The sequence below is a fragment of the Panulirus ornatus genome, chromosome 1 (genome assembly GCF_036320965.1).
Source record: "Panulirus ornatus isolate Po-2019 chromosome 1, ASM3632096v1, whole genome shotgun sequence".
Lineage (NCBI taxonomy): Eukaryota > Metazoa > Arthropoda > Malacostraca > Decapoda > Palinuridae > Panulirus > Panulirus ornatus.
In genome coordinates this window covers 31,445,559-31,468,615 of record NC_092224.1, presented here as the reverse complement: position 1 = coordinate 31,468,615, position 23,057 = coordinate 31,445,559, and the positions used below count along the sequence as shown (strand labels likewise).

Below are 23,057 nucleotides of genomic sequence, written 5' to 3'. Positions count from 1 at the left end.
CGAGTAAGTAACGTAAGGGTGAGAGAGATGTGTGGAAATAAAAAGAGCGTGGTTGAGAGAGCAGAAGAGGGTGTTTTGAAATGGTTTGGGCACATGGAGAGAATGAGTGAGGAAAGGTTGACCAAGAGGATATATGTGTCGGAGGTGGAGGGAACGAGGAGAAGAGGGAGACCAAATTGGAGGTGGAAAGATGGAGTGAAAAAGATTTTGTGTGATCGGGGCCTGAACTTGCAGGAGGGTGAAAGGAGGGCAAGGAATAGAGTGAATTGGAGCAATGTGGTATACCGGGGTTGACGTGCTGTCAGTGGATTGAATAAAGACATGTGAAGCGTCTGGGGTAAACCATGGAAAGCTGTGTAGGTATGTATATTTGCGTGTGTGGACGTATGTATATACATGTGTATGGGGGGGGGTTGGGCCATTTCTTTCGTCTGTTTCCTTGCGCTACCTCACAAACGCGGGAGACAGCGACAAAGTATAAAAAAAAAAAAAAAAAAAAAATGAAGTAGTAAAGGTAAAACATGGAGTAGCTGATGGGGATTGGCTCTGGAGGATGGATATCACAAAATTATAAATAGGAGCTAGATAGTGGACAGGTGCATACACACACTGAAAGGGTTAAAATGCCTTCACTTCTCAAAGATTTAATTCTGTCTTACTGTCTTAACAGCATAATGGCATCCTTCATGTAACAAGTGCAGAAACATTCATATTAAAAGTTTTTAGCATATGTGTATATGAACAGTTTATTAATAATCAAGGCAAGCTACAGAGTGGGCTAAGGGCCTCTTGTATTCAGTACAAAGATATGCACACATTACATGTTGAATTTTACAGTGGAGCAGGAAATAAGGCAAGTTGCAGAGGGGGGGTTGGGAACCTGAACATAGACACAGCTATTACAGGTTAGGTAATTTTTGATGCATATGCTCTTATGCCTACATTAATGCATATATAGAGTAGGAGAACAGTGCCAAGTCATTAGCATTATAGGTACAGTTAGTGAAATCAGCAAGTTTTTCAGGCTTGCAGAGCCCAGTTATAGTAGTAGGATGACCTTATGTGTGTCACTGCAAGTGGGATAGTGTTCCAGTGTTATAGTACTTGTCAAAATACTTAATGCTACCTAATCTCTCAGCATCTCTGAGTAAGGATGAGTCTTCATAGGCATCACAGATTAGTTCCCTGAAATTTTTACTTGCTAGCTTTGGTCAAGGTCTTTCTCTGGCCTAAAATTGGACTGTGTAGCCATTCTGTTAAAATAGTCATGATGACTGAACTTATCTGTAGCAAGAAAGTTTCAGCAAAACATGTTTTCATGGATGGTGGGATATCTTCAGTATGGTAATCCATGTCAGCCCTGAATTATAAAGTTTTATCTATTGAAAGATGATACACCAAATGATTTCTCTATTTATGCGATTCCATTTGAGGTTCATGGGAAACAGTTTAGAAATTAGCGTTATTGGCCTAAGAGTTACAGGGTGATAGTTCCCCATATGTCACCTCATAGAGTATAGGCTGGTCACCCCAGTTCTGCAAGTGAATATCCACAGAACAGGATGGTATTTACTTGGTCCACCCCATGTATATGGGAATGGGGTTAAAGATTATGAGATTCATAATACTAGACTCTTAGCTTTATGCAGAGGAAGATGACTCCCACAGACCTACACCCAAAAATTGGGTACCAGTCATCTCAGTATCAAATTTTGAAGTTTCAGTAGTACATTAGTAATTAGAAAAACTCTTAGAGGCACAACAATTAATTTGAAGCAGTCAGTTTGGTGATTTTTTTTCATTTTTTATTTTAGTTGACACTGTACCTAGAACAACCATTACCACATCAAGGACATCTAACAACATACCTAGGACAATGGGCACCATACCTATATCAACCAGCTCCATATCTAAAACAACTAGCAGCATACCAGGAACAACTGGTATGATATCAAGAACAACCAGTTTTGTATCTAGTAAAACCAGCTTCATATCTAGAATAACCAACACCATACCTAGAACTACTAGCACTGTGCTTAGAACCACTGGCATTGTACCTATATCTACTGGTATCATACCTAGCACAACAAACACCATACCTAGAACAACTGACACCATATCTAGTACCAACTGGTATGAATCCTAGAACAACCAGCACTATACTTAGAAGGGCCAACACCATACCTAGAACAGCTAGCACTTAATCTAAAAGAACTGGCATTGTGCCTAAAACAGCTGTCACTGTACCTAGAACAAGTGGCACTGTGTATAGAGCAACCAGTACAATATCTAAATTAAACACCCTAGAAAAACTGGCACCATGCTTAGAACATTTGGAACCATGTTAGAACACCTAACACCATACCTACAAGAAACTGCACTGCACTGAGAACAACCTGCTTTATGAAAAAACAACCAGCACCATATATAGAACTACCAGGACCATGCCTAGAATAACTTAACATCATACCTAGACTAGATGGTACCATACCAAAGCAGCTAGCATCATACCCAAAATAAATCACAATAACTAGAGCAACCAGCACCATACCTAGAACAAATGGCACCTTACATAGAGCAACTGGCACCACACCAAAAACACCTGGCACCATACCTACAACAAATGGCACCATACATAAACCAATTGAACCATACCCAAATTAACTGGCACCATGCCTTCATCAAATGGTGTTATACACAGAACAGTGTCACCATACCTAGAACTACTGGCAGCATACCTAGAAAATGTAGCTTCATACCTAGAACAGTTGGCATCATATCAGAAAAAACAACACCAAAGAACAACTGGCACCATACCTAGAACAACTAACACATTCTCAGAACAACAGAGCAACATTTTTAAAGTAGCCAGCACCATACAGTGAACAACAGTATCATACCTAGAACATTCAACCTAGTGTAGAACAACAAATACTATACCAAGAATTACTGGCACCATACCTAGAACAGGAGGTACTCTACCTAAGACAACTGGCAGCATACCCATAACACCCGGCAACATACGAAAAGCAATTATCACCATACCTATTGAAACTAGCACCATATCTTACATTGTTTATTTGCCCCAGATGAAGCTAATCACTATAATTATATGTTTTCTTCCTTCATATTTTGCTGTCTGTAAGAAATATATCACTTTGATTAATAGGATCCTAGCCACATCTTTACCTCTAAATCTTGGTGAAAAAGTTACTATCTTACAGTTCAGGCCATCTGCAGCATGTTAATTTAGGCACATCATCTATTAGTTTTGATTTTTCACAATGTGAGATGTTCTATCCCTATTATTTGTCTAAATTTAGAGCATTAAGAGTTTCTTGATCCCATATCGCAGTCATTGTGTTATTTGTTTTATAGTTAGTATTCCCCAAGTTAAGGCAATTTTGTATAAAAATGGAGTGTAGAATATTTCTGGATGATTAACTATGATGAAATATTTCTCCTATAATGTTTTAATCAATTCTTAAGGGTTTTCATAGTGATAAAATATGATTCAAGTTTTCATTACCTCTTCATGCATCATATTCAAGAGTATGAAGTTTGACTGATTGTCAGAGAAAAGCTATTTTAATCCCTAAACTGCAGTTATCAGTAAATTTATATCCCACGTATGCACAGTTTTTATCAAAGAATAAAGTTCCCAAATTTATGTCATATATAGTGGGCTAGTAGTAAATGAAAAATTAAATTATCTGTTCACCTTAGTTTTCCTGAATTGGGCAGGTTGACAGAGCTGGGTAGGGAGAGCTGATGTGCAATTGGAGTAGGATAGAAGTCACGTATTGTATGAGGAGGGAAACAATTGGTAATGGATGAGTTTTGTCGGTGGGAGGAGAGATTTCACCGTACTCTCTTCCACTATTGGGCTTACTAGTGGTTGCATCACATGAAACACTTGGCTCATATTGTTCGTCTATTTCTTCCTCACTACTATACTCTTTTTCTAATTTATGCTTCACACTAACACTTTTCAAGTTCCTTCATTCACCTCCTGTACCATGAGTAAATCTGGTATTGTGTGAAGTTTATGGTTCTAGGTCACTATCATGATATGTATATCAACCCTCCATGATGACTGTAACAAAACTGGTGTGGTTGGGTGAAGGGGGCATGTGTAGGGGGACCCTAGGTGGTATACAATTACATAAACAAGGATGCTGTATATATGCACAGCTTAAAACAAAGTATAGCTTCCAGAATGCATGTTGCAGCTTCAGGCAGTCCTTTTGGAAGTTATGTCACAGTTTAAAGGTTGATGAAAAGATCTTGTTTCTCTTTTGAGAAAAGATTCTTGGTAAAGTGGTATCTTGCCTCTCTTCTACCTGGTTGCTTTTTAGATGATGCCTGAAAATTCAGTACCTATGGGCATGTCACTACTGGGAGCTGAGGTGGATGATTGGAAGATTTAGTCACCTGTTGATTTTCTGAAAGTTTTTAGCTAAACCTGCCAATAGTTACAAAGTTATTAATTTCAAAGTACTGATGTTTTGGCCAGTTTCTACACCTGAGTGATGCAAAAGTTTGGTAGCTTGCATTTTCTGACTATGGATAAAAAGGTCTTTTCTTTTTTATAGAGACTGGCTTATCTAAAATTCAGGTAAAGAGAAGAAATTTGATTGTACTAAGACTCATACATAATATTTGTTTTAGAGACTGGTTTATCTAAAATTCACCTTAAGAGAAAAAATTTAATTCTACAAGGGCTTATACAAAATATAACAACTTTATGTACCTATAACAAGAAACATTAATGCATCTTTTTCCTTTCCTTCCTTGTGCTTTTGTACGCTAACCTTCTGTCACCATAACTTTTGTGGTCCTCTTGATCCTCTTCCTCTTTCCTCCCTGTCCTAAAATCCATAAATGTAACTGTGATCTTAATTCCATATCCGTGACATCCTCTTGTGAAATATTCTCACTCCAGAACACAAATCTCAGATGCCATCAAATACAAATACAAGACACAGTGCATGTTCATTACCTGTTACTCAGGAAACCACTCCTCAACCTCCAGTTAGAACAAAGTCCTCTGCTGCTAGTCCTGTTGCGGAAAAAGAACTAACGTCTCCAAGTATAGACTCAGCCTCACCCAAGCCATTTACAACCCAACGCGTCTTTATGTCTGCTCCCCGTTACCCCTCCCTCATGATTATTGCAGACGAGTTCAGCTCCCAGGGTTCAGACCGAGACTACCAGACAGTTGTGACTGAAGATAATGTGGATTCTGGCACCAAAGATGGTGTCTACTATGCTAATCCCCTATCCTCAGCACCAACAGGAGGCAGGTGTAAGGCACTATATGATTATGAAGCCAACATGTATGATGAACTCACCATCCGAACAGGTAAGTTGTTTTGCTTATTCAAGGTTGAATGTTAAAATATAAGTGAGATATCAGTGTAGATAACTTAGCTTCTCCAAAATGATTTTAAACAATTGTTATCTTCATTGTTACTCTTACAATTATTATTATCATTATTATTATTATTATTATTTATTTTATTATTATTATACTTTGTCGCTGTCTCCCGCGTTTGCGAGGTAGCGCAAGGAAACAGACGAAAGAAATGGCCCAACCCCCCCCCATACACATGTATATACATACGTCCACACACGCAAATATACATACCTACACAGCTTTCCATGGTTTACCCCAGACGCTTCACATGCCTTGATTCAATCCAATGACAGCACGTCAACCCCGGTATACCACATCGCTCCAATTCACTCTATTCCTTGCCCTCCTTTCACCCTCCTGCATGTGCAGGCCCCGATCACACAAAATCTTTTTCACTCCATCTTTCCACCTCCAATTTGGTCTCCCTCTTCTCCTCGTTCCCTCCACCTCCGACACATATATCCTCTTGGTCAATCTTTCCTCACTCATTCTCTCCATGTGCCCAAACCACTTCAAAACACCCTCTTCTGCTCTCTCAACCACGCTCTTTTTATTTCCACACATCTCTCTTACCCTTACGTTACTCACTCGATCAAACCGCCTCACACCACACAACGTTACTCACTCGATCAAACCACCTCACACCACACATTGTCCTCAAACATCTCATTTCCAGCACATCCATCCTCCTGCGCACAACTCTATCCATAGCCCACACCTCGCAACCATACAACATTGTTGGAACCACTATTCCTTCAAACATACCCATTTTTGCTTTCCGAGATAATGCTCTCGACTTCCACACATTCTTCAAGGCCCCCAGAATTTTCGCCCCCTCCCCCACCCTATGATCCACTTCCGCTTCCATGGTTCCATCCGTTGCCAAATCCACTCCCAGATATCTAAAACACTTCACTTCCTCCAGTTTTTCTCCATTCAAACTTACCTCCCAATTGACTTGACCCTCAACCCTACTGTACCTAATAACCTTGCTCTTATTTACATTTACTCTCAACTTTCTTCTTTCACACACTTTACCAAACTCAGTCACCAGCTTCTGCAGTTTCTCACATGAATCAGCCACCAGCACTGTATCATCAGCGAACAACTGACTCATTTCCCAAGCTCTCTCATCCACAACAGACTGCATACTTGCCCCTCTTTCCAAAACTCTTGCATTCACCTCCCTAACAACCCCATCCATAAACAAATTAAACAACCATGGAGACATCACACACCCCTGTCGCAAACCTACATTCACTGAGAACCAATTGCTTTCCTCTCTTCCTACACGTACACGTGCCTTACACCCTCGATACGAGGGAACAAGGAGAAGTGGGAGATCAAATTGGAGGTGGAAAGATGGAGTGAAAAAGATCTTGAGTGATCGGGGCCTGAACATGCAGGAGGGTGAAAGGTGTGCAAGGAATAGAGTGAATTGGAATGATGTGGTATACCGGGGTCGACGTGCTGTCAATGGATTGAACCAGGGCATGTGAAGTGTCTGGGGTTAAGCATGGAAAGTTCTTTGGGGCCTGGATGTGGAAAGGGAGCTGTGGTTTCGGTGCATTATTACATGACAGCTAGAGACTGAGTGTGAACGAATGGGGCCTTTGTTGTCTTTTCCAAGCGCCACCCCGCACACATGAGAGGGGAGGGTGTTGTTATTCCATGTGTGGTGGGGTGGCGATGGGAATGAATAAAGGCAGACAGTATGAATTATGTACATGGGTATATATGTATATGTCTGTGTGGGTATATATATGTATACATTGAGATGTATAGGTATGTATATTTAGGGGTGTGGACGTGTATGTATATACATGTGTATGTGGGTGGGTTGGGCCATTCTTTCGTCTGTTTCCTTGCGCTACCTCGCTAACGTGGGAGACAGCGACAAAGCAAAATAAATAAATATTCTTACTCAAGTCTGCCATCAGAGTTACTTCAACAGCATACAGCAACTGACGTACCTCCTAGCTCTTCCTTCACCCTCAACAGACTACAGACCCATCCCTCTCTCCAAAACCCTTGCACTACCCTATCTGTAAACAGATTATACAGCTACAGTGACATCACACAACCCTGACGCACACCCACCTTCACTTGGAATCACTCTTTCCTCTCTTCCTCCTTGCACACATACTGTACTCTGTTGCTGGAAACTCTTCACTGCTTTTTGTAGCTTTCTTTCCATACCCTGTATTCATAATACCTTCCACAGAGCATTGCTGTCAACCCTATCATAAACTTTCTCCATATCCAAAATGCCTTATGTAAATCCTTCTCTTACTTGTTTCTCACACAGGTACTTCAACGCAAACACCTAATCCATACATCCTTTACCACTTCTGAAGCCACATTGCTCTTCCCCAGTCTGATGCTCGGAGCATGTAGTCACTCCCTCAATCACCCCTCTTCCAAACAATTTACCAGCTATACTTAATAAACTTGTAGTACCTCTGTAATTCAAATATTCACTTTTTTACCCCTTGCCTTTATATGGTGGCAATAAACTTGTACCTCTGTAATTCAAATATTCACTTTCTTACCCCTTGCCTTTATACAGTGGCACTATACAGACATTCTGCCAGTCCTTGTATGCCTCACCTCAAGTCACGCATACATTCAAAAGCCTGACTAACCAGTTGACATCACTGTCTCCCCTTTTCTTGAAAATTTCAACTGCAATCTCAACCATTTTGCCACTTCATCTTAGGCAAGGCTTTCACCACCTCCTTCCATGATTCACTTTGCAAACTTCAATGTCCCAAATCCCACATTTGCCACCCCATTATCTCACATTTAAGTCCTTCAGAATATTCACTCTGTCTCTTCACCTCTTACCACTTCCCTAAATGCCCCCTTCAGTGATGCCCCCTTTTGTTCTGCTGATCTTGCACCGTTCACCTTCCAAAGCATTTTCATATTCTCCTAGAGGTTTCTTGATACTCCATCCCCAAATCTCATTTGCCCCTTGCACTTGACCTTTGCGCTTCCTCTTGTACATCTTCCAATCACTCACACTCTTTCTCTGCAGGTAATGCCTATACACCTTTCTTTTTTCTTTCAGTATCTACTTGATCATCCTACCACTAACTGTTCACCTCATAAACCCACATCCTACCTTCTGCTTGCCACACTCTTCTCTTACAGCTGAGAGCACTGATTCTATAAACACCCCCCCCCCCCCTCCTCTTCTCTTACAGCAGAGAGCACTGATTCTATATACACCTCCCTCTCCTTTCTCTTACACCTGAGAGCACTGATTCTGTAAACACCTCATCCTCACTCACTCCGCTACTGGTTTTGTTTAATTTCACCTTTTGCCATTGTTTGTTTGGTGTTTCTTGGTGTCTCCTCATACAAGCTTCTTTCCTGGTTTCAGTCACTTTTTCCACTCTCTTCTCACCTGTATCATTACATATGACAGTTAGAGACTGAGTGTGAACGAATTTTGCCTTTTTTGCCTATTTTCCTGGGACTACCTTGCTGAAGCAGGGGGTAGAGATGCTGTTTCCTGTGGGGTGGGGTAGTGCCAGAATGGATGAAGGCAAGCAAATATGAATATGTATATGTGTATATATGTATCATATATGTCTGTGCATGTGTATGTATCTGTATGTATATATGTTGATAAGTATTTTTTATTTTTTTTTTATTATACTTTGTCGCTGTCTCCCGCATTTGCGAGGTAGCGCAAGGAAACAGACGAAAGAAATGGCCCAACCCCCCCCCCATACACATGTATATACATACGTCCACACACGCAAATATAGATACCTACACAGCTTTCCATGGTTTACCCCAGACGCTTCACATGCCTTGATTCAATCCACTGACAGCACGTCAACCCCGGTATACCACATCGCTCCAATTCACTCTATTCCTTGCCCTCCTTTCACCCTCCTGCATGTTCAGGCCCCGATCACACAAAATCTTTTTCACTCCATCTTTCCACCTCCAATTTGGTCTCCCTCTTCTCCTCGTTCCCTCCACCTCCGACACATATATCCTCTTGGTCAATCTTTCCTCACTCATTCTCTCCATGTGCCCAAACCACTTCAAAACACCCTCTTCTGCTCTCTCAACCACGCTCTTTTTATTTCCACACATCTCTCTTACCCTTACGTTACTCACTTGATCAAACCACCTCACACCACACATTGTCCTCAAACATCTCATTTCCAGCACATCCATCCTCCTGCGCACAACTCTATCCATAGCCCACGCCTCGCAACCATACAACATTGTTGGAACCACTATTCCTTCAAACATACCCATTTTTGCTTTCCGAGATAATGTTCTCGACTTCCACACATTCTTCAAGGCCCCCAGAATTTTCGCCCCCTCCCCCACCCTATGATCCACTTCCGCTTCCATGGTTCCATCCGCTGCCAGATCCACTCCCAGATATCTAAAACACTTCACTTCCTCCAGTTTTTCTCCATTCAAACTCACCTCCCAATTGACTTGACCCTCAACCCTACTGTACCTAATAACCTAGCTCTTATTCACATTTACTCTTAACTTTCTTCTTCCACACACTTTACCAAACTCAGTCACCAGCTTCTGCAGTTTCTCACATGAATCAGCCACCAGCGCTGTATCATCAGCGAACAACAACTGACTCACTTCCCAAGCTCTCTCATCCCCAACAGACTTCATACTTGCCCCTCTTTCCAAAACTCTTGCATTTACCTCCCTGACAACCCCATAAGTATATATTTATATTTTATTTATCATAATCACTGTTTCCCATGTCAGCAAGGTAACGCGAGGAAACAGACCAAGAATGGCCCAACCACCCACATGCACATATATATACATAAACTCCCATACATGCACATATACATACACAGACATGTACATACATATACATACACAGACATATACATACATACACCTGTATATAATCATACTTCATGCCTTCATCCATTCCTGTTGCCACCCCGCTACACATGAAAGAGCATCCCTTCCCCCTCGAGTGAGCTAGTGCAAGGAAAAGACAAAAAAGGCCACTTTTGTTCAAACTTAGTCTCTAGCTGTCATGTGTAATGCACCGAAACCACAGCTCCCTTTCCACATCGAGGCCCCACAAACTTATCCATGGTTTACCCCAGACCTTCACATGCCCTGGTTTGATCCATTGACAGCATGTTGACCTCAGTATACAATTCACTCTATTCCTTGCATGCTTTTCACCCTCCTGTATGTTTAGGCCCTGATCGCTCAAAATCCTTTTCACTCCATCCTTCCACCTCCACTTTGGTATCCCACTTCTCCTCGTTCCCTCCACCTCTGACACATATATCTGCTTTGTCAATCTTTCCTCACTCATTCTCTCCTTGTGTCCAATCCATTTCAACACACCCTCTTCTGCTCTCACAACCACACTCTTTTTATTACCACATCTCTCTTACCCTCTCATTACTTACTCTATCAAACCACCTCACACGACATATTGTCCCGAACATTTCATTTCCAACACATCCACCCTCCTTGCACAACCCCATCTATAGCCTATGCCTCGCAACCATGTAACATTGTTGGAATCACTATTCCTTGAAACATACCCATTTTTGCTCTCCGAGTTAATGTTCTCACCTTCCACACATTCTTCAATGCTCCCAGAACCTTCGACCCCTCTACCATCCTGTGACTCACTTCCACTTGCATAGTGCCATAGTACAAAGGCAAAGGGGATAAAAGTGAGTGCTCAAATTACAGGTATAAGTTTGTTGAGTATTCCTGGGAAATTATATGGTAGGGTATTGATTAAGAAGGTGAAGGCATATACAGAGCATCAGATTGAGGAAGAGCAGTGTGGTTTCAGAAGTGGTAGAGGATGTGTGGATCAGGTGTTTGTTTTGAAAAATGTGTATTTTTTTTTTATTTTGCTTTGTTGCTGTCTCCCGCGTTAGCAAGGTAGCGCAAGGAAACAGACGAAAGAATGGCCCAACCCACCCACATGCACATGTATATACATACACGTCCACACCTGCAAATATACATGCCTATACATCTCAACGTATACATATATATATATACATACAGACATATACATATATACACATGTATATAATTCATACTGACTGCCTTTATTCATTCCCATCGCCACCTCGCCACACATGAATTAACAAACCCCTCCCCCTCATGTGTGCGAGGTAGCGCTAGGAAAAGACAACAAAGGCCCCATTCGTTCACACTCAGTCTCTAGCTGTCATGTAATAATGCACCAAAACCACAGCTCCCTTTCCACATCCAGGCCCCACTGAACTTTCCATGGTTTACCCCAGATGCTTCACATGCCCTGGTTCAATCCATTGACAACATGTCGACCCCGGTATACCACATCGTTCCAATTCAGTCTATTCCTTGCACGCCTTTCACCCTCCTGCATGTTCAGGCCCTGATCACTCAAGATCTTTTTCACTCCATCTTTCCACCTCTAATTTGGTCTCCCACTTCTCCTCGTTCCCTCCACCTCTGACACATATATCCTCTTGGTCAATCTTTCCTCACTCATTCTCTCCATGTGACCAAACCATTTCAAAACACCCTCTTCTGCTCTCTCAACCACACTCTTTTTATTACCACACATCTCTCTTACCCTATTATTACTTACTCGATCAAACCATCTCACACCACATATTGTCCTCAAACATCTCATTTCCAGCAAATCCACCCTCCTCCGCACAACTCTATCCATAGCCCACGCCTTGCAGTTATATAACATTGTTGGAACCACTATTCCTTCAAACATACCCATTTTTGCTTTCCAAGATAATGTTCTCGACTTCCACACATTCTTCAACGCTCCCAGAATTTTTGCCCCCTCTCCCACCCCACGATTCACTTCCGCTTCCATGCTTCCATCCGTTGCCAAATCCACTCCCAGATATCTAAAACGCTTCACTTCCTCCAGTTTTTCTCCATTTAAACTTACCTCCCAATTGACTTGACCCTCAACCCTACTGTACCTAATAACCTTGCTCTTATTCACATTTACTCTCAACTTTCTTCTTTCACACACTTTACCAAACTCAGTCACCAGCTTCTGCAGTTTCTCACATGAATTAGCCACCAGAGCTGTATCATCAGCGAACAACAACTGACTCGCTCCCCAAGCTCTCTCATCCACAACAGACTTCATACTTGCCCCTCTTTCCAAAACTCTTGCATTTACCTCCCTAACAACCCCACCCATAAACAAATTAAACAAACATGGAGACATCACACACCCCTGTCGCAAACCTACATTCACTGAGAACCAATCACTTTCCTCTCTTCCTACACGTACACATGCCTTACATCCTTGATAAAAACTTTTCACTGCTTCTAACAGCTTGCCTCCCACACCATATATTCTTAATACCTTCCACAGAGCATCTCTATCAACTCTATCATATGCCTTCTCCAGATCCATAAATGCTACATACAAATCCATTTGCTTTTCTAAGTATTTCTCACATACATTCTTCAAAGCAAACACCTGATCCACACATCCTCTACCACTTCTGAAACCACACTGCTCTTCCCCAATCTGATGCTCTGTACATGCTTTCACCCTCTCAATCAATACCCTCCTACATAATTTCCCAGGAATACTCAACAAACTTATACCTCTGTAATTTGAGCACTCACTCTTATCCCCTTTGCCTTTGTACAATGGCAGTATGCAAGCATTCCGTCAATCCTCAGGCACCTCACCATGAATCATACATACATTAAATAACCTTACCAACCAGTCAACAATACAGTCACCCCCTTTTTTAATAAATTCCACTGCAATACCATCCAAACCCACTGCCTTGCCGGCTTTAATCTTCCGCAAAGCTTTTACTACCTCTTCTCTGTTTACCAAATCATTTTCCCTAACCCTCTCACTTTGCACACCACCTCGACCAAAACACCCTATATCTGCCATTCTATCATCAAACCTTCAAAATACTCACTCCATCTCCTTCTCACATCACCACTACTGTTATCACCTCCCCATTAGCCCCCTTCACTGAAGTTCCCATTTGTTCCCTTGTCTTACACACTTTATTTACCTCCTTCCAAAACATCTTTTTATTCTCCCTAAAATTAAATGATACTCTCTCACCCCAACTCTCATTTGCCCTCTTTTTCACCTCTTGCACCTTTCTCTTGACCTCCTGCCTCTTTCTTTTATACATCTCCCCCTCATTTGCATTATTCACTTCAAAAATCATCCAAATGCCTCTCTTCTCTTTCACTAATAATCTTATTACCCTTTCTGATTTGTCCACCTCCCATGCTTCTCATGCCACAAGCATCTTTTGCGCAAGCCATCACTGCTCCCCTAAATACATCCCATTCCTCCCCTACTCCCCTTACCTCCTTTGTTCTCACCTTTTTCCATTCTGTACTCAGTCTCTCCTGGTACTTCCTCACACAAGTCCACTTACTCTCACCACTCTCTTCACTCCAACATTCTCTCTTCTTTTCTGAAAACCTCTACAAATCTTCACCTTTGCCTCCACAAGATAATGATCAGACATCCCTCCAGCTGCACCTCTCAGCACATCAACATCCAAAAGTGTCTCTCGCACGCCTATCAATTAACACGTAATCCAATAATGTTCTCTGGCCATCTCTCCTACTTACATATGTATACTTATGTATATCTCTCTTTTTAAACCAGGTATTCCCAATCACCAGTTCTTTTTCAGCACATAAATCTACAAGCTCTTCACCATTTCCATTTACAACACTGGACACCCCATGTATACCAATTATTCCCTCAACTGCCACATTACTCACCTTTGCATTCAAATCACCCATCACTATAACCCGGTCTCATGCATCAAAACTATTAACACACTCATTCAGCTGCTCCCAAAACACTTGCCTCTAATGATCTTTCTTCTCATGCCCAGGTACATATGCACCAATAATCACCAATCTCTCTCCATCAACTTTCAGTTTTACCCATATCAATCTAGAGTTTACTTTCTTACACTCTATAACATATGCCCACCACTCCTGTTTCAGGAGTAGTGCTACTCCTTCCCTTGCTCTTGTCCTCTCACTAACTCCTGACTTTAATCCCAAGACATTCCCAAACCACTCTTCCCCTTTACCCTTGAGCTTCGTTTCACTCAGAGCCAAAACATCCAGGTTCCTTTCCTCAAACATACAACCTATCTCTTTTTTCTCATCCTGGTTACGTCCACAAACATTTAGACACCCCAATCTGAGCCTTCGAGGAGGATGAGCACTCCCTGCGTGACTCCATCTTCTGTTTCCCCTTTTAGAAAGTTAAAATACAAGGAGGGGAGGTTTTCTAGCCCCCCTGCTCCCGTCCCCTTTAGTCGCCTTCTATGACACGTAAGGAATGCGTGGGAAGTATTCTTTCTCCCCTATCCCAAGGGATATATATATATATATATATATATATATATATATATATATATATATATATATATATATATATATATATATATATATATATATATATTTTTTTTTTTTTCTTTGCTTTGTTGCTGTCTCGCAAATATATATATATAAATATATATATATATATATATATATATATATATATATATATATATATATATATATATATATATATATATATACCTATGTATATCTCGCTTTTTAAACCAGGTATTCCCAATCATCAGTCCTTTTTCAGCACATAAATCTACAAGCTCTTCACCATTTCCATTTACAACACTGAACACCCCATGTATACCAATTATTCCCTCAACTGCCACATTACTCACCTTTGCATTCAAATCACCCATCACTATAACCCGGTCTCGTGCATCAAAACCACTAACACACTCATTCAGCTGCTCCCAAAACACTTGCCTCTCTTGATCTTTCTTCTCATGCCCAGGTGCATATGCACCAATAATCACCCACCTCTCTCCATCAACTTTCAGTTTTACCCATATTAATCGAGAATTTACTTTCTTACACTCTATCACATACTCCCACAACTCCTGTTTCAGGAGTATTGCTACTCCTTCCCTTGCTCTTGTCCTCTCACTAACCCCTGACTTTACTCCCCAGACATTCCCAAACCACTCTTCCCCTTTACCCTTGAGCTTCGCTTCACTCAGAGCCAAAACATCCAGGTTCCTTTCCTCAAACATACTACCTATCTCTCCTTTTTTCACATCTTGGTTACATCCACACACATTTAGGCACCCCACTCTGAGCCTTCGAGGAGGATGAGCACTCCCCGCGTGACTCCTTCTTCTGTTTCCCATTTTAGAAAGTTAATATATATATACATATATACATAGTGCCATTGTACAAAGGCAAAGGGGATAAGAGTGAGTGCTCAAATTACAGAGGTATACTATATACAGAGGTATAATATATATATATATATATATATATATATATATTTTTTTTTTTTTTTTTTTTTTTTTTTATACTTTGTCGCTGTCTCCCGCGTTTGCGAGGTAGCGCAAGGAAACAGACGAAAGAAATGGCCCCCCCCCCCCATACACATGTACATACACACGTCCACACACGCAAATATACATACCTACACAGCTTTCCATGGTTTACCCCAGACGCTTCACATGCCTTGATTCAATCCACTGACAGCACGTCAAACCCTGTATACCACATCGCTCCAATTCACTCTATTCCTTGCCCTCCTTTCACCCTCCTGCATGTTCAGGCCCCGATCACACAAAATCTTTTTCACTCCATCTTTCCACCTCCAATTTGGTCTCCCTCTTCTCCTCGTTCCCTCCACCTCCGACACATATATCCTCTTGGTCAATCTTTCCTCACTCATTCTCTCCATGTGCCCAAACCATTTCAAAACACCCTCTTCTGCTCTCTCAACCACGCTCTTTTTATTTCCACACATCTCTCTTACCCTTACGTTACTTACTCGATCAAACCACCTCACACCACACATTGTCCTCAAACATCTCATTTCCAGCACATCCATCCTCCTGCGCACAACTCTATCCATAGCCCACGCCTCGCAACCATACAACATTGTTGGAACCACTATTCCTTCAAACATACCCATTTTTGCTTTCCGAGATAATGTTCTCGACTTCCACACATTTTTCAAGGCTCCCAAAATTTTCGCCCCCTCCCCCACCCTATGATCCACTTCCGCTTCCATGGTTCCATCCGCTGACAGATCCACTCCCAGATATCTAAAACACTTCACTTCCTCCAGTTTTTCTCCATTCAAACTCACCTCCCAATTGACTTGACCCTCAACCCTACTGTACCTAATAACCTTGCTCTTATTCACATTTACTCTTAACTTTCTTCTTCCACACACTTTACCAAACTCAGTCACCAGCTTCTGCAGTTTCTCACATGAATCAGCCACCAGCGCTGTATCATCAGCGAACAACAACTGACTCACTTCCCAAGCTCTCTCATCCCCAACAGACTTCATACTTGCCCCTCTTTCCAGGACTCTTGCATTTACCTCCCTAACAACCCCATCCATAAACAAATATATATATATATATATATATTATATTTATTTTTTTATTTTGCTTTGTCGCTGTCTCCCGCGTTAGCGAGGTAGCGCAAGGAAACAGACGAAAGAATGGCCCAACCCACCCACGTACACATGTATATACATACACGTCCACACACACAAATATACATACCTATATATCTCAATGTACACATATATATATACGCACACAGACATATACATATATACACACGTACATAATTCATACTGTCTGCCTTTATTTGTTCCCATCGCCACCTCGCCACACATGGAATAACAACCCCCTCCCCCCTCATGTGTGCGAGGTAGCGCTAGGAAAAGACACCAAAGGCCCCAATCGTTCACACTCAGTCTCTAGCTGTCATGTAATAATGCACCGAAACCATGTAAGGGTCGCCTCTATATCTATATATATATATATATATATATATATATATATATATATATATATATATATGGGAGGGTATTGATTGAGAGGGTGAAGGCATGTACAGAGCATCAGATTGGGGAAGAGCAGTGTGGTTTCAGAAGTGGTAGAGGATGTGTGGATCAGGTGTTTGCTTTGAAGAATGTATGTGAGAAATACTTAGAAAAGCAAATGGATTTGTATGTAGCATTTATGGATCTGGAGAAGGCATATGATAGAGTTGATAGAGATGCTCTGTGGAAGGTATTAAGAACATATGGTGTGGGAGGCAAGTTGTTAGAAGCAGTGAAAAGTTTTTATCGAGGATGTAAGGCATGTGTACGTGTAGGAAGAGAGGAAAGTGATTGGTTCTCAGTGAATGTAGGTTTGCGGCAGGGGTGTGTGATGTCTCCATGGTTGTTTAATTTGTTTATGGATGGGGTTGTTAGGGAGGTGAATGCAAGAGTTTTGGAAAGAGGGGCAAGTATGAAGTCTGTTGGGGATGAGAGAGCTTGGGAAGTGAGTCAGTTGTCGTTCGCTGATGATACAGCGCTGGTGGCTGATTCATGTGAGAAACTGCAGCAGCTGGTGACTGAGTTTGGTAAAGTGTGTGAAAGAAGAAAGTTAAGAGTAAATGTGAATAAGAGCAAGGTTATTAGGTACAGTAGGGTTGAGGGTCAAGTCAATTGGGAGGTGAGTTTGAATGGAGAAAAACTGGAGGAAGTGAAGTGTTTTAGATATCTGGGAGTGGATCTGGCAGTGGATGGAACCATGGAAGCGGAAGTGGATTATAGGGTGGGGGAGGGGGCGAAAATTCTGGGAGCCTTGAAGAATGTGTGGAAGTCGAGAACATTATCTCGGAAAGCAAAAATGGGTATGTTTGAAGGAATAGTGGTTCCAACAATGTTGTATGGTTGCGAGGCGTGGACTATGGATAGAGTTGTGCGCAGGAGGATGGATGTGCTGGAAATGAGATGTTTGAGGACAATGTGTGGTGTGAGGTGGTTTGATCGAGTAAGTAACGTAAGGGTAAGAGAGATGTGTGGAAATAAAAAGAGCGTGGTTGAGAGAGCAGAAGAGGGTGTTTTGAAATGGTTTGGTCACATGGAGAGAATGAGTGAGGAAAGATTGACCAAGAGGATATATGTGTCGGAGGTGGAGGGAACGAGGAGAAGAGGGAGACCAAATTGGAGGTGGAAAGATGGAGTGAAAAAGATTTTGTGTGATCGGGGCCTGAACATGCAGGAGGGTGAAAGGAGGGCAAGGAATAGAGTGAATTGGAGCGATGTGGTATACCGGGGTTGACGTGCTGTCAGTGGATTGAATCAAGGCATGTGAAGCGTCTGGGGTAAACCATGGAAAGCTGTGTAGGTATGTATATTTGCGTGTGTGGACGTATGTATATACATGTGTATGGGGGTGGGTTGGGCCATTTCTTTCGTCTGTTTCCTTGCGCTACCTCGCAAACGCGGGAGACAGCGACAAAGGAAAAAAAAAAAATATATATATATATATATATATATATATATATATATATATATATATATATATATATATATATATATATATTTTAAACTATTCGCCATTTCCCGCGTTAACGAGGTAGCGTTAAGAACAGAGGACTGGGCCTTTTTTGGAATATCCTCACCTGGCCCCTCTGTTCCTTCTTTTGGAAAATTAAAAAAAAAAAAAAAAAAAACGAGAGGGGAGGATTTCCAGCCCCCCGCTCCCTCCCCTTTTAGTCGCCTTCTACGACACGCAGGGAATACGTGGGAAGTATTCTTAATCCCCTATCCCCCAGGGATAATATATATATATATATATATATATATAATTCTCTTTTATTCTTACTTTTACACTTTATGTCAGTAAGGTAGTGCTACGAACTGACAAAGAATGTCCACATTCACTCGCTTCCATTCTATAGCATTGTGACATTATCATAGCCCCTTGTCTAAAATCAGACCTTCCCATGGTTTTTCCCCGGCTGCTTGACATGCCTTGGTTCAGCCCATTAAATGCATCTCGCTTCTTGTATACCTCTTTATTCTAGTTTACTCTATCCTTTGCACCACTTTCACCCTCGAGCATATTCAGGCCCTGACCACTTAGAATATTTTTCAGGCCATCTTTCTGCCTCCAGTTTGGTCTCCCTATTCTTCTTTTTCCCTCCACCTCTGACCCATACATCCTCTTTGTCAACCTTTCCTCATATATTCTCACCATATGCCCAAACCATTTCAGCACACCCTCTTCAGCTCTCTCAACCACATTCTTCTTATTACCACACCTTTCTCTTATTATTTTATGTCTTACTTTGATCAGTCACCTGACATCACATACTGTCCTCAGACTTCATTTCCAACATTTCCACCCTCCTTCATGCATCCTCATCTATAACACTTGCCTCACATCCACGCAAGATCGTTGGGCTACTATACCTTCAAACATCCATATTCACCTCTCTCACCACCCGATCCATAAACAAATTAAATAGCCATGGTGACATCACACACCTGACAGAAAAAATCAGAAAGTTTATACATCACCAAAATATGTATATCTAACCATATAATTCTTTCAACAGGTGACATAATAAACATTCATGAGAAACAGCCTGATGGTTGGTGGGTTGGAGAGCTGGACAATATCATTGGTATCTTCCCTGCAACATATGTTGAAGAGATAGACTGATACCGGCCATGCCCGGAGTGCCCTTCCATTGTCAACAGTGCTATCCAGTGCCTCCACAAAACTCCAGCTTGTGAGGAGAGCTTTGCTTAATTTGATAACAGCTTTAGTATATCCTAGTTTGTTGCAGCTAAATTAACCAAAATCACAACTGGAAACCTTGAGTTGCCAGCATACTGTATTGTATCTCAGGTCTCAAGTGATCATACAGTGTAAGGGAGATACCAAAGACCATTTATCTCGAGAATTTTCCAAGTATTTCAGGTTCTGTTATCTATCATTAGTGAAATAAAGAGGAATGTAGGTCTGTGGAGGATAAGAAAAACACTTCTTAGCTCTCATTTAACAAACTCTCCTTTCAGCACCAGATAATGAAAATTTGATATATGTTGATAAGTAACAAATAGGAATATGAATAAGCCAGGAACTGGGCACATATATTCGTATGATTCTTCAGAGTAGAATCCATGTTTCATGCATACATGGAAGAAAATTGCACTCCGTGGCATAAGAATCTAGAAACTGGGGATAATAATATCTGAATCTGCAATTTTGTTCTGAACATGAGTTTTGTAGTATAGCACAGCTCGTTTGTGTTTCCACCTACTTATAGAGAAAGCTTTACATTTGCTCAGAATGAACAAACTGTTATGACTGTGAAGTTATGCTGCTGTACCTATTCACATATAGAATAGGTGAATGCATATCACACAATTTTTTATAGTCTATATACTGAATAATTTTATACATAAACTGTCAATATTTTGTGTGCCATTGTGAACAAGTAAATCATATAACTTTCTTAATGCTTACAGTGTGCAAGTTGTGTATATATCTCATCTGAAGTCATCCAGTTTGCCTCTTTTACAGTGCATTACTTTATTTCATCAAATTAACTCATTAGTAGATAAGAATTGCTTGCATACTGCAAGATTTTCCTTGTATTGTAAGTGAACAGTTAATTGGGTTTATTTGTAAAATATACCATTCTGTATCATTCTAACTGGAGTAAACTGATCACCAGGGAGTTTGGTTATAGTATACATGAAAGATTAAGTAATTCAGCTGTCTTGTTTACTCAGACAGAGAGCATAGCCAGATTTGCCAGTAGTACATGAAACTGAATGCAGCTGCATATGTGATTGGCTATTTACAGATGATTTGTCAGCTGGATTTGTTTGCATCTCCATTCTTCCTATCCTGTCAGATCTGATGGTGTTAATCAACCCAAAGAAATCTTTGTCACTGAATGTGTTTGTGTCTTTGTTCAAGATTTTATTTCTATGAAGATGTCAGAGCCTTCTGAAATATCCCTCAAAGATTTATCTGAGTAATTAGATCTTTGTGGAGCTATTCATTGTCCCATTATTTTGAGTTTAGATTAGATTTTGTATACTTTATCATATATTTTATTTGTGTACATTGCTGTATATGGCTGTTGTAAGTTGATTCAAATGTACATAGTTTTTACTGATAATTAAAGTATTGTCTTACACAAAGAGTTCTCTCAATTTTCATAAATTGTTATATTATATTTTGCCAAAACGTCAATTGTTAATCAAATGTGTAAATAATCACCTCTTAGAAATATTTCACTATCTTAGTCCCTTTAAACATTTTGGTTGCCATGTTACTAAAAACTAGAATATGGACAGACCAAATACTCCCCAGAAAACCTGAAAATCTAAGTGCATATTAAGAAAGTTAATTCTCAAAATCTGCTTAGATTTAGGATCGCAGTTATACAAAATTAATTCCTTTAGCAAGAATAACAAAGGACGTTTTCCTACTTTTCATGTAACTAACAAAAAGGTGCCATGATTACAGTGGACTCATTCTGTGAAGAAAGCTAAAAGGATTATATTTTGTATAAATCATATTACAAGTGTGGAAACAAATATACTCTGAAGTTTACACTTAAACCCAACAGACAAAAAAACTACTGACTCCCAATTCCTGAGACAGATACTGTAAAAGTATAATAGTTACTGAAGAACATGTGTTATGACAAGGACTTTTACATGTTTACCAAATATCAAATTTATGTAACACTGTGGCAAAGCCTAAAACCTCAATATTCATGTTTTCGAAGATACACATTAACCTTCATACCAGCATGAGTTTATAACATGAAATGTGTTTTATAACTGCACCTCTCAAATAAGAAAATTAAGCCAAAACAGAGACATAATTCTCTGGGACCAACTGACATGCATGCTTGACATGCTTGTGCTTATGTTGGAAATAAATTTTTGCAATGCAATAGTGTTTTTGTTCCCTTAATAGCAGTTTGTCAGTTGAAGCATGCAAATATGGCTCTCATTGGTCAGAAAAACACTTCAGAGAATGATTATACACACCACTCTTATCAAAGTCACAAAATTTTCTCTGAATTCCAGGTTCTCATTGTGAATGTTGTCATCCATGATGTGCAAGGCAATCTATTCATATTCAAAAAGCTTTGCTGAAAAAGAGCCCTTAACAATGGAGGTACTTCCAACACATTCTGAATGTGCAAAGCAATCTATGCATCTTCCTCAAAAAGCAGTGCTGAAAAAAGAACTTAAACATTACAACTACTTTCAATTATGAATTTGATTCACTTATATGTACTGTACTTAACTGCTTTTCCTAGCATAATGAGGCTGCATTAAGAGCAAATGAATAACAGCCTCAGTCACCCACATCCCTTCTACCTGTAATGTATTAAGTAATGAAAGCCAAGGCATACTATGCACAGCCACATCCCACAGGCTATTTTATGTTTTACATTGACCATTGCGCATGCCTCTCACCCTCCTGAATGCTCATGCCCCATAACCAGAAAGTCTCTATCACTCCCTCCTCAAACTGCTCCTCCCTCGTGCTCCTTCCACATCTGATACATATATCCTCTTAGTCACTCTTTCTTTACTTAGCTGCTCCACTAGACCAAAGCATTTCAGTACACCCTAGTCTGCTCCCTCAATCAGACTGGACTTATTACACTACACTGTCATTTGTTGCATGATCCACCTGCCGCACATGTCCTCAGCCATTTCATTTCCAACATGTCCTCC

The 23,057-nt window shown here is 40.7% G+C and overlaps 1 protein-coding gene across 6 annotated transcripts in view; it reads left to right on the top strand.

Annotated features, from left to right (window-relative positions):
* The window catches only part of Nost (Nostrin), a 336,474-nt gene extending 314,213 nt beyond the window's left edge, over window positions 1-22,261 (top strand). For 4 of the 6 annotated variants that reach the window (XM_071657576.1, XM_071657408.1, XM_071657652.1 and 1 more), the window contains 2 exons: window positions 4,946-5,365; window positions 19,895-22,261. In XM_071657576.1, coding sequence (XP_071513677.1) covers window positions 4,946-5,365; window positions 19,895-20,001 — 527 coding nt within the window. In that variant the 3' untranslated portion in view covers window positions 20,002-22,261. The remainder of the gene's footprint in view (window positions 1-4,945; window positions 5,366-19,894) is intronic. The other 2 variants (XM_071657731.1, XM_071657815.1) reach the window with 1 other exon arrangement.
* Window positions 22,262-23,057: the final 796 nt, after the last annotated feature.